A 13,084-nucleotide genomic window follows, 5' to 3' on the forward strand; every position below is an offset into this window, starting at 1 on the left:
CTCAATTTCGAGTCTCATAGCAAAGGGTCTGAATACTTATGTAAATAAGGTATTTCTGTTTTTGTTTTTTTATACATTTGCAAAAACTTCTAAAAGCCAGTTCTCGCTTTGTCATAATGAGGTATTATGTGTAGATTGCTATGACAAAAATAATATTTTGTCCAATTTAGAATAGGGCTGTAACGTAACAACATTCGGAAAAAGTCAAGGGGTCTGAATATTTTCCGAAGGCACTGTACACACAACTTTGCAGAGACCATATCCAACTGACAATTCTTAGAAAAAATATATAAACTATTGGAACCAAGACTTAAAAATAACTGATATTGGCATAAGATGGAAGGAATGATGGAACATAACTAACTAAATTACAGTTAATGAAAATGTACGATTAATCCAGTATAAACGAATGTATAGAATGTATTACACAAGAGACAAAATTCACAAATTCAGCAGAGTCATGTCTTAAGTGTAAAATGAACTATGGTTAAACAATCCATGCCTTCTGGGAATTTACTTTTGATCTGTCCATTTTCATATTTTTATTTTACTAGGCAAGTCAGTTAAGAACAAATTCTTATTTACAATGACATCCTACCGGGAAACAGTGGGTTAACTGCCGTGTTCAGGGGCAGAACAAGATATTTTTTCATCTTGGCAGCTCAGGGATTGGCACCAGCAACTTTTCGGTTACTGGCCCAACACGCTAACCACTAGGCTACCTGCCGCCCCTGTGCTGTGCTCTATATGAGTAGTAGCAGTGAGATACCCGATGAGTTGGACGATACTTTTCTCGTCAATCATCTTGAAAAAACGTACAGAGCCTTCAGAATGTATTCATACCCCTTGACTTATTCCACATTTTGTTGTTTACAGCCCAAATTCAAAATGGATGAAGTATATTATTTTGTGTTTTAGGTTATTGTCCTACTGAAAGGTGAATTCAATTTTTAAATATTTTTTTTATTTAACCAGGTAGGCTAGTTGAGAACAAGTTCTCATTTACAACTGCGACCTGGTCAAGATAAAGCAAAGCAGTGCGACACAAACAACAACACAGAGTTACACATGGAATAAACAAGCGTTCAGTCAATAACACAATAGAAAAAAGAAAGTCTATATACAGTGTGTGCAAATGGCGTGAGGAGGTGAGGCAATAAATAGGCCATAGTAGCGAAGTGATTACAATTTAGCAAATTAACACTGGAGTGATAGATGTGCAGATGATGATGTGCAAGTAGAAATACTGGTGTGCAAAAGGGCAGAAAGGTAAATAAGAGGTAGGTAGATTGGATGGGCTATTTACAGATGGACTATGTACAGCTGCAGCGATCGGTTAGCAGCTCAGATAGCTGATGTTTGAAGTTAGTGAGGGAAATATAAGTCTCCAGCTTCAGCGATGTTTGCAATTCGTTCCAGTCATTGGCAGCAGAGAACTGGAAGGAAAGGCGGCCAAAGTAGGTGTTGGACCTTACATATAATTGTCATCTCCCGTTGTCTGGTGGAAAGCAGACGAAACCAGGTTTTCCTCTAGCATTTTGCCTGTGCTTAGCTCTATTTGTATCCAAATAAACTCCCCAGTCCATAACGATTACAAGTATACCCATAACATGATGCAGCCACCATTATGCTTGAAAATATTGAGAGTGGCACTCTGTAATGTGTTGTATTGGATTTGCCCCAAACATAACACTTTGTATTCAGGACAAAAAGTGAATAGCTTTCATGCAGTATTACTTTAATGTTTTGGAATATTTGTATTCTGTACAGGCTTCCTTCAATTCACTCTCATTTAGGTTAGTATTGTGGAGTAACTACAATGTTGTTGATCCATTCTCAGTTTCCTCCTATCACAGCCATTGGCCTCATGGTGAAATCCCTGAGCGATTTCCTTCCTCTCCAGCAACTGAGTTAGGAATTACGCCTGTATCTTTGTCGTGGGTGAGTGTATTGATGCACCATCCAAAGTGTAATTAATAACTTCACCATGGTCAAACAGATATTCATTGTCTGTTTAAAAAAAAAACATTAACCAATAGGTGCCCTTGTTTGAGAGGCATTGGAAAACCTCCCTGGTCTTTGTGGTTGAATCTGTGTTTGAAATGCATTGCTTGGCTGGGGGACCTTACAGATAATTGTATGTGTGGGGTACAGAGATGAGGTAGTCATTAAAAATCATGTTAAACACTATTATTGCACATAGAGAGAGTCCATGTTACTTATTATCTGACTTGTTAAGCAAATATTTTACTCCTGGACTTATTTACAGTAGGCTTGCCATAAGAAAGGGGTTGAATACTTATTGATTTAAGACATTTCAGCTTTTAATTTTGAATAAATTTGTTTAAAAAATATATGAAAAAACATCATTCCACTTTGACATTATGGGGTATTGTGTGTTGGCCATTTTAAATGCAGGCTGTAACACACCAAAAAAAATGGGGGAAAATCAGGTGGTGTGAATACTTTCTGAAGGCAATGTATATACTTAAAAACTAGAAATCAACCAAACCTCCATTGTTAACACAATGGAAAAATAACATGCTTTACTATCTAAATGTTGTGAGTGCGTGGGCGACAGAGAGAAACAAAATGGTGCAGTGATTCGGGCGCTGGAGATGGGGGTGTGAGCAGGTGGGTCTGGGCAGGGGAGATGTTTTGGATGTTTGTATGCTGTCGTTTGTATGTGTAGGTTATTGTATTGTAAAAAAAATAAAAATAAAGAAACCTTACAAAAATAACAAAAAAAACTCTATAGGGTCATTAAAATTGTCAATCGTAACAACATGTCACTGGTCTGCCTTTCTGGGGTCTTTCGAAGGCTCTGAGAGAAAAGCTACTTTTTTTTTGTGTCCTCAAAATCCCAGCAATGGATCGGTTGAGTGCTTGTAATGTGTCTAATCAATACGGAAGCAGGCTACAATTTAGAACAGGGTGTTTATTTTCCGACCGCTGTGTATAAACAGGTCTATTAGCTCTCCCTTCCCAGCAGCGTTTACTGATCTGAACTCTTAACATTTTAATCTTTATTTTCAGTAGATTATACAACATTAACATTAAAAGCCAAGATCAGATCAGGTTAAAAAAAAACATTTAACGACTACTTTATTTTTATTTTTACTACCTTCCCATCATTAAGGATAGACACATTTGGCAATACTTTATAGAAACAATTTTTAAATACTATTTGAACCCTAGGTCTGACTCACAGTCAGCTATAGGCCACAGAGCATATTGCACTTTCACAAAATGCTCATCTGTTGAACTTTAAGCTCTTTACTTTAGGATTGTTCAAATAGGCCTGTTATTTTTTTCTTCTCCTATGTACTAGTTGAATGATTTATGAATGTATCCTATAGCTAGTTCACAGTGAGGACACTTCCATACTGATCTTCGGTGAAGAGCCTTTGAATATTTTCTTTGGTATCATTGAGATAAGTATTAGCCCTTTATAAACAATAGTGTATTTGTTAATATATGCCTTGAGGTATCTACACAGGGGTACTTGGCACTTTTTAAAGTCAATTGAGACTTACATTAGTGATTTACCTCAATAGTTCATGATTTAACTACAGCTTCATGTAGCTGATGAGTCAAAGGCCTGACCCCCTTGACCACTTCATTCCACGCCGTGAACATACGGAAGTAAATTCAAGCCATTACATTACACTCTTTATTTTTTGTGGATTATAAAACATTTACATTAATGTTAAAAGCCAACAAAAGATCCGGTCAATAAATTAATACCAGTTCCTTGTTTACCTTTTCCATCATTGACGATCGAGACATTAGGGCCACTCTTTTCATAACAAGTCTTAAACCAAAATACTGCACTTTTACTCTAATAAAGGAATTAGATGGTATGATATTAACTCAATTGCAAAATGATCAGGAAACCAACGGATGCAAGATGAAAATCAACTCATTTTGATATTGATTATTGTACTGCAATGTTGAGTGAGCTAGCATACAAGTATTTCACTGCACCTTTTACACTTGCTGTAAATGGTGTATGTGACAAATACAATGACATTTGATTTGAATAGTCTAAAATGGCTTTCTCTACTTTTCTTAATTTACGCTGGTGTAAAATAACTCTATTGGACTGGTCGTAAATAACTATTGGACTGGCACAAAGAACTGGATTGGATTTACGTAAATAACTAGATTGGATTTACTTAAAGAACTAGATTGGATTTATGTAACAAACTGGATTGGACTAGCGTAACGAACTGGATCGGACTTTGTAATGAACTGGATTGGACTTCGTAAAGAACTGGATTTGACTAGCTGGCGTAAAGAACTGGATTGGACTAGATAATGAACTAGATTGGACTTCGTAAAGAACTGGATTGGACTAGCTGGCGTAAAGAACTGGATTGGACTTGGTAAAGAACTGGATTGGACTAGCTGTCGTAAAGAACTGGATTGGCCTAGGTAAAGAACTGGATTGGACTAGCTGTCGTAAAGAACTGGATGTGACTAGCTGTCGTAAAGAACTGGATTGGACTGGATAAAAATAATTGGATTGGACTAGCTGTTGAAAAAGAACTGGAATGGACTTGATAAATAATTGGATTGGACTAGCTGTTGTAAAGAACTGGATTGGACTAGGGAAAGAACTGGATTGGACTGGGTAAAGAACTGGATTGGACTAGGTAAAGAACTGGATTGGACTAGGTAAAGAACTGGATTGGACCAGGTAAAGAACTGGATTGGACTAGGTTTGGACTGGGTAAAGAACTGGATTGGACTAGGTAAAGAACTGGATTGGACTAGGTAAAGAACTGGATTGGACCAGGTAAAGGATTGGACCTAGTATAGGCTTCACTATGTTCCTTTCACCAGTTTGTTACAGATCAAAACTCTAGACCAGGGGTGTCAAACTCATTCCACGGAGGGCCTAGTGTCTGCAGGTTTTTGGTTTTTCCTTTCAATAAAGCCCTAGACAACCAGGTGTGGGGAGTTCCTAACTAATTAGTGATGTTAATTCATCAATCAAGTACAAGGGAGGAGCGAAAACCCGCAGACACTCGGCCCCCCGTGGAATGAGTTTGACACCTGTGCTCTAGACCACCAGATCAACGCAGATGAAGGAGAGGAGACGAGGAGAAAGACACTATCGAGATGCACCCAAAGAACTGCACCATATCTGGAATGTGCTTTATCCTTATTTGCCAATTGATGGCAGTGTTGTGCAGCTTACATTCTAGACTGGGGAACCAATTCCAATGTGGCCCCATTCAGGCACGAGGTACACAATTTACTTACTTATTCTCTTTTATGTACTCTTTTTCTCACTGTGCATTATGACGTCAGATTTAATCCTACGGCAATGTGGGCTCCAACAAGATATGCGATAGGGGTAGAGATCCATGGAAATGTGGTGGGGTCTGGTCTGGTGGTAGTGCTGCCGCCCACAGACTACACATTGCCCCACCACTCACTTTCTGTGCTATATCCCTCTGATCCATCTTCCCATCCCCAAACAGTATTTATCAACAAAACTTTAACATAGCAAATTCCAGGATGTGAAACCCTAGAATAAGCTGAGCGAACCTTTTCCCTGCATGTGGGAAAACACATCTAGTGATTTAACCTGGAAGAGAATGGCACCAGTTCTCACTGCAATGCAATATATTTTGTATTGATTTATTTTATTTAAACTAGGCAAGTCAGTTAATATCTTGTTAAGAGTTAGTATAATTGGTTAGTAAGTTTGGAGAACGAGTATTTTTACTCTATCATCGTGGCACGAATGTGAAACCATTTGAATCTAGCAGCAACAGTCTGTAACCTACATAATGTAGACCGGATCAGTGAGTCTAGCAGCATCAGTCTGTAACCAGGGGTTGGGTAGGTTACTTTCTAAATGTAATCTGTTACAGTTACTAGTTACACTATATGGCCAAAAGTACTGTACCTGTCCAAAATTGTTATCAGTAACGTAACCTTTGGATTACTCAAACTCATTAATGTAATCTGATTACTTTCAGTTACTTTCCTCTTATTAAGAGGCATTAGAAGACAAAAAGGATTCATCAAACACATTGGTGAGTCGTCATAGTGGTCGTGTGGTCAAACTCACTCAGGTGGAACAAACTTAAACTTGCACCTTTATGCTGAATTGAATGTCATTGAGAAAACAGAAAGGTCTCATAATGTATTTTTTTGCAAACATCATTTCTGAATTTAAAAGTAATCCACTAAGTAATCATGTAGTTTTTCCAAAAGTATCTGTAATCCGATTTCAACATTTTTGCTGGTAACGTAACTTGTTACAGGTACAGTTTTTTTTTGGGGGGGGGGTAATCAGATTACACATAACAGACTACTGTAATCAGTTACTCCCCAACCCTGTCTGTAACCTACATCATTTGGACCGGACCAGTGAAAGTGTAGGGGAAAACAATATGTCCACCACTGTGGTTCATTCCAGAATATCAGTCTCGTAGGTCAGCAGTTGGTAGTACGTCAGATTAGGGAAAGACGTTTCTTGGTCTTCGGCACTACCATCCGTTGATGCCGTCTCAACGATGTCCAGAGTCTCCTTAAACCCAGATTGGGTATCGTACCTGAAAAACGATGGAAAAATATGAAAATACTCCAAAGACAAGGCATTGGAAAATGTAGTGTAAGAAAGTTGCAGGCATGTTGATGGCTGGTGACTTGTTCTATGTGAGACAAAGAAACAGAAAATAGTAAAAAAAAGACAAAGGGAAGAATAGACTGAAAAACAATAATCCGTAATTTTTTTTCCTTCTTCATTCGTCCACTGTTGATACAGTCCCGAAATGTTTTGCATGTCAGCAGTCAAGTTTTCAAGATATTGGACTTTAAAGAAGCAAAGTGTCACCGGCCACATCATCATGATAATGAAAAATGCAGTGCAATCTGCCTTTCATTAAAGAGGAAGTTCACCTTAAACGTAGACATTTCTTTACGACTTTGGATGAACCACCTGACAGTTGTAAAGTTATTTCAACAGTTTTTTTTAGCAATGTCCAGCATCCCAGGACTAGAATATTTGAAGCAAAGCAACGTTAATGGAAACGGATAGACCCCGCTATCGGTGTACTCATAAGCATGGGGAAAGACATGTGGAGCGAGGGAAAGTGGATGCTCTTTCCCCGTGCTTTTGAGTGTACCGCTACCTGAGTCCATCCATTTCCATTAGCATTGATACATGCTCTGAAAATGCTAACCAGGAAATGCTGGACGTTATTAGCTAAATAATGACCCAGTGAGCTGAAGACATTAAAAACCAAAAAGATTACCTTTTCAACCAAAAAAAATTGTATTTTCAATGTCTTTTGCTCATAGGGCAACTGTCTAAACTAATTGAGTCAAAAAAAGATAAAATAAAGTTAAGTGAACTAACGCTTTAAAAAGAACATAATATATGTATCATCATTTTCTAAACCACAACCAAGACTATGTCATCACAATGGATAGTAGCATGAGGTAAGATACAATAAACATGACTGTCCACTTAGGAAAATTTCAGAGTGATTTACACACAGTATGAAATAAAATGAGTAAATTGAATGATGAAAGAAAGGACGCTGAAAACTCACCCAAAACCCGCAGACTCTGTACATGTGGACACTGACAGGGCTCTGTGTCTATCCTGTGGTGCACTGTAGTCATAGAAAATGGTCTCTGTGTTAGCCAGACAAAATCCATTGCACCTCATGATATCTGTAAAGCAAAAAGGCACAATAAATTTGATAATATTCTGATAATGTACAGTACTGGGTCATGTTCAGTAGGGTACACCGCAGCGAAGCGCTTTGCAACAAACAACTAAAATCTTTGTTGTAGCATTTCCTGTGGCACCTCCTTCGTTTCAAAAGGTTCTCTTTTGTTTTGTGCCTACTGAACAAGACCCAGGTGTTGTCACAGTAATGTTTTTGCGGAGGGGTGCACGAGTCACTCAGACCCGTGCCAAGTCCCCTCGCTCCGAGGGTTAGCCCATCCAAGTGCTCAGGGGGGCTGCTTCTTCATCGGGGGTTCACGCAAACCCCGTTTCCTTCACTCCCTTAAGCATGCTAGCCAATAGCACGGTCCGTTAAGAATAACCAAGTGACTTAATGCTACGTATCCTAAATGAGAGAGCTACAAGAAACTCCACCGTGGGGACGCAAGAATAGCTAGCTCGCCTTGGCGAGTTAGCCAACCTGGCTAGCACGCTATGCAGCGCTCGTTTAGCTTGCCCGGTCTCGAAAGTTCATGTAGGACCAGATCACGGATGTGGGACCGGACCCCTCATCAACAAGTCTGGCAAGAGAGGCAGCCGAGGTACCTGCATCCAGGATAGGAAAGTAGCCATCGGTAATTCCAAGCTTCCTCAAGGATGCTACACGTCTTTCCAGAGAGTTTGTACGCAATACATGGCAATGCACACACGGACTGGTTCGAGTCGAGGGCCGCCTGAGCGTGTTCCAAACCAAGACAAACTAGATGGTGAGGATCTTTCAGAGAAAAGCTATAACTGTATGACCTGGTGGCATGATCTCAACCCCGAACCCGGCTTAGCCGTAACCGTTTCAGTTGTTTTCTTAGCCATCTAACACATTGCACCATCAAATTGAAGAATAACTAATTGTTTGTGATTAGGACCAAGTACAACCTTCAGCACACAATGTCCAGGGGGTGAGTATGCTCTACCACTATGGGACAGTTTAGTTTGGCGCAACATAAGAAAGTCTCATTTTCCAGTTGTTTGTTTTCAGTAGCGTGTATCGTTCCCATTCACACCTAGGTGAAAAATGGAATAATTGAAGAATATTAATCTCAGCCTCACACGTATCACCTGTGCAAGGCGGGGCTTCCAGATAGACATGGATTTCATTGGCTTTGTCAGGCTTGATTGTAGATCTTTCAACTGAAGTTGCGAGAGTGCAACTCCCCATAGTAAGTTGTCAATTAAACTGCACTGAACAAAAATATAAAATGCAAGATGTAAAGTCCCATGTTTCATGAGCTACAAAGAAAAAATCCCCAGAAATGTTCCATATGCAGAAAAAGCTTGTTTCTCTCAAATTTTGTGCACAAATTTGTTTACATCCTTGTTAAGTGAGCATTTTTCCTTTGCCAAGATAATCCATCCACCTGACAGGTGTAACATATCAAGAAGCTGATTAAACAGCATGATCATTACACAGGTGCACCTTGTACTGGGGACAATAAAAGGCCACTTTTAAAATGTACTGTTTTTCACACAACACAATGCCACGTCCCGAGGGAGTGTGCAATTGGAATTCTGACTGCAGGAATGTCCACCAGAGCTGTTGCCGGATAATTTAATGTTCATTTCTCTAACATAAGCTGCCTCCAACGTTGTTTTAGAGAATTTGGCAGTACATCCAACCGGCTTCACAACCGCAGACCACGTGTAACCACGTCAGCTCAGGACCTCCACATCCGACTTCTTCACCAGCGGGATCGTCTGAGGAGGGGTGCTGAGGAGTATTTCTGTCTGTAATAAAGCCTATTTGTGGTTAAAAACTAATTCTGATTGGCTGGGCCTGGCTGCCAAGTGGGTGGGCCTATGCCCTCCAAGGCCCACCCTTGACTACAACCCTGCCCAGTCATGTGAAATCCATAGATTACGGCCTAATGTATTTCTTTTAATTGACTGATTTCCTTTTTTGAACTTTAACTCAGTAAAATCTTTGAAATTGTTGCATGTTGAATTTATATTTTTTCCTCGGTGCACTTGATGTTGCTTTAATTACGCAGCACATTCGTTTTGCCCTCCAGAAACTGGAATGTGGACTGTGAAATTAGCTAAACAATAAAAATAGACACTTGTTTGCAGTGAAACATGGTCATTAAATAAATTGGTAGATACATTCAGACCTGATATTGTTACTGGACTCTGGTAGTATGGCTCCATGTTGTTGATGTTGTTTTCTCTTATCATCAGGTCCAGCGGAGATTGTTCAAAGAACGTGAGCACTGCTTCTGACCGTGAATACTGTAGACGAAAAGGTTGAAGATGAGAGTGGAACACAACTACCTCGGGTGAATCTCAAAAAAGTATTTTCCTCGATTGCTTGTTTCCTCTCTCCTCGTCACCTTCTCTATGGAAAGGAGGAGAGTGTTGGAAGAAAATAATCCAGGAGAAAATCTCCTCCAATGCTCTCCTCGCTTCTCTCTGAAGTTTTGAGGAGGCGAGGAGAGAGGATGTAAGGAATCACCCCGGCTTCACCCCGTCTAGGTGAAACATTTTCAGGGAATTCAGCCCAAGTACATTGGGTGACCCTTTCAAGGCTCAGAAATAAATGACTTCATAAGCAATATTATTCAACCTCAGAAGGGATAAGTATAAGATACAGTACCAGTCAAAATTGTGGACACACCTACTCATTCTTTATTTTTACTATTTTCTACAATGTAGAATAATGGTGAAGACATCAAAACTATGAAATAACACATACAGAATCATGTAGTTACCAAAAAAGTGTTAAATAAATCTAAATATATTTGAGATTTGAGATTCTTCAAAGTAGCCACCCTTTGCCTTGATGACAGCTTTGCACACTATTGGCATTCTCTCAACCAGCTTCACCTGGAATGCTTTTCCAACAGTCTTGAAGGAGACACATAAATTGTCATTTGGGTCGACACTGTAATATTTAATACCACGTCAACTAGTGGCCTGTTGAAATAGCCAGAGAGCTATTATGAAGAGTCATAACTGTATATTGATATGCATTGCTAGATGTAAATAACTATAGGCCACTCTACCTTAATTGGCAAGATTACGACCCTCCTGAGTAGTTTTTCCACCTCCTGCAATCGAATCTCAATATCATTGGCCTCTGCAGCGTTTCTTATTCGCACAAGTCCTTGTGGGGAAAAACATAGACAGGAACTATTTCAATACAAGTCGTATTTTAAAGTATTTCAGAATATAAATACAGTCAAGTTATTTTAAAGACTGTATTTATACTGTAGACTATAGGTTTACAATTTGTATAGGCTTTCAATTATGCATTTGTAATATGTTTTTGCAAGAGTTTGTCCATGTAAGAACGACATGTCATATTGGTGTTTTTATATAAACTAGGTTTGTACACCTTCACATGACAGTATCCATCAATGTAGTCTGTACTTTGAATTATTATTGTGGGCCTGTACATTTTAGGCTTATTTCCACATGAAATGGCCTATTCAACATTTCATCCACATAGGACATAGAATAATGTAGTTCTGATTCTGTGAGTTGTTTAACATGGGTCATGTATTTATAACGGGCTACCTACCATCTAGGAGCGCTGACTGTGTAGGAGTTGCTCTATCCTCTGGGAAAGCATCCATGAGTCTCTTTAGAAGGCTTCCAAGATCGCGGTCCGTTCTGTGCAAATAGAGAACGCTCCTGTCCGACAATTCGGTCCGGACTTCAATGAATTCTTCCTCTCCGCGGTGACTGATTATTCGCTGTGTGCCAACAACCCAACAGTTTTGTACAAACATGTTCATGAGCGAAGTTCCCTCAAAAGCAACAGTTGCCATTTTCACTGCTTTATTCCCATTCGATGACAGGCTATAATTGTTAGTTTGACTTCGGGGCGCCTAAATATCTGCAATTTGATTCCTTTCCCCAATCTTCATCATGCATCGGCAAATGGTCGGGGAAAGTTGTTTTTTTCTCAAACGAATATAACAGAAATATAAAGTGTTGTTTCGATTATCCTAAATGGCTTGTATGATGTCCAGTTGGATCAAAATTCCACAAGTACCATACCCGCTGATGGAAGCGACTCCTCTCTCACCGGCAGAAGTGACTTGAAGAAGAAGGTTGCCAGGTTGGAAGTTTTGCTGATCATTTATGCTCCACTCCCGCGCACCACTTGATGCTATGCAGCCGGGGATGCCCAAACCCCAAACCACACGAACGACGCAATATATAGCATGACTACCAAACCATCTGCAACAGCAAGTTTTGCAAACCTAGAAAACTATTTAGGAGCTAAGAAAACCAGTGATTTCTTCAAATAAATGTTGATGTACTGGCAATTAAATGACTGGCATTTAGTTGATGGTCCTTTCAGGCTTGTGGATGCTAGCGGAACTGGTGCTATATTTATTTTTAACAACAAAGGTGGGATAATCCAATCGGGGGATTGAGAGGTGGGATTTGCTTCACAGCACGGTGTTTATTTACTATGTAATGCTATGTCAACTGAGGCACAGGTTAATCTTGTAGGCTAGGGTTAGCCTAGTACAGTATTTAAACAATAACCCATGTATGTTCAGTACACAGCACATCCAACCTGGGTTAAACACATTTTTTAAAATATTTAACTACGACAGCCTAGGAACAGTGGGTTAACTGCCGTGTTCAGGGGTAAAATGAAAGATTTTTACCTTGTCAGCTTGGGGATTTGATCTAGCAACCTTCTGGTTACTTGCCCAAAACTCTAACCACTAGGCTACCTGCCAAGTCCCACTCAAGAAGGGGACTAAAGATTTAAAAAAATATGTGCTATCTAGCTAAATCTGGTGCAATTGCATGTTGTTCATGGTCCCTGAAAAATAAACAAACAACAACAAAAAACTATGTGCAATCTATCAAATACTTTGAGCATTTGCCTGCCTAAAGTTCCAGGTGGGTGTTGTTTGCGGGTGCGGATTGGCCATCTGGCAGTTCTGGCAAATGCCAGATGGGCTGGACCATTTTCTTGTTGGGTGGGTTGGTCAAAATTGACATACACAAAAATAAAAATGGTAAAAAAAATAAAAATAAACAATGAAAAAGATGACATGGCCGGTGGCCCATTGGCCTGTTAATTTCTCTGTTATTCTAGTCTATAATGATCCTTTAGCTGATCAGTGGGCAACGCCGACCTGGTTTTCGAGGTCACGCAAACTCACATTCAAAGTCATACGCTGAATCAGCAAAGAGTCCTGCTCTGACTCTCACTCTGTCATCAGTTAGATTGTAAAACAATGGAAATGGTGCCTACAAACAAGTGAAGTGCTCATGATTCCTGAAATTAAAGTGTCTGCCTTGCCCCTGTGCCTGTGCCCTCGCTGGGGCCTGCTGCTGTGATGAGTGAGCCACTCTCCTCTC

The 13,084-nt window shown here is 39.7% G+C and overlaps 1 protein-coding gene across 1 annotated transcript; it reads right to left on the reverse strand.

The window, feature by feature from the left end:
- Positions 1 to 6,430: 6,430 nt before the first annotated feature.
- LOC120019931 (PX domain-containing protein 1-like) lies at positions 6,431 to 11,523 on the reverse strand. Its single transcript, XM_038963341.1, has 5 exons — positions 11,274 to 11,523; positions 10,756 to 10,856; positions 9,865 to 9,982; positions 7,578 to 7,701; positions 6,431 to 6,575 (listed from the first exon to the last, which is right to left on the reverse strand). The coding sequence occupies exons 1-5, from the start codon at positions 11,521 to 11,523 to the stop codon at positions 6,431 to 6,433; spliced, it is 738 nt and encodes a 245-aa protein (XP_038819269.1).
- Positions 11,524 to 13,084: the final 1,561 nt, after the last annotated feature.

The sequence above is a fragment of the Salvelinus namaycush genome, chromosome 25, assembly GCF_016432855.1.
Source record: "Salvelinus namaycush isolate Seneca chromosome 25, SaNama_1.0, whole genome shotgun sequence".
Classification (NCBI taxonomy): Eukaryota; Metazoa; Chordata; class Actinopteri; order Salmoniformes; family Salmonidae; genus Salvelinus; species Salvelinus namaycush.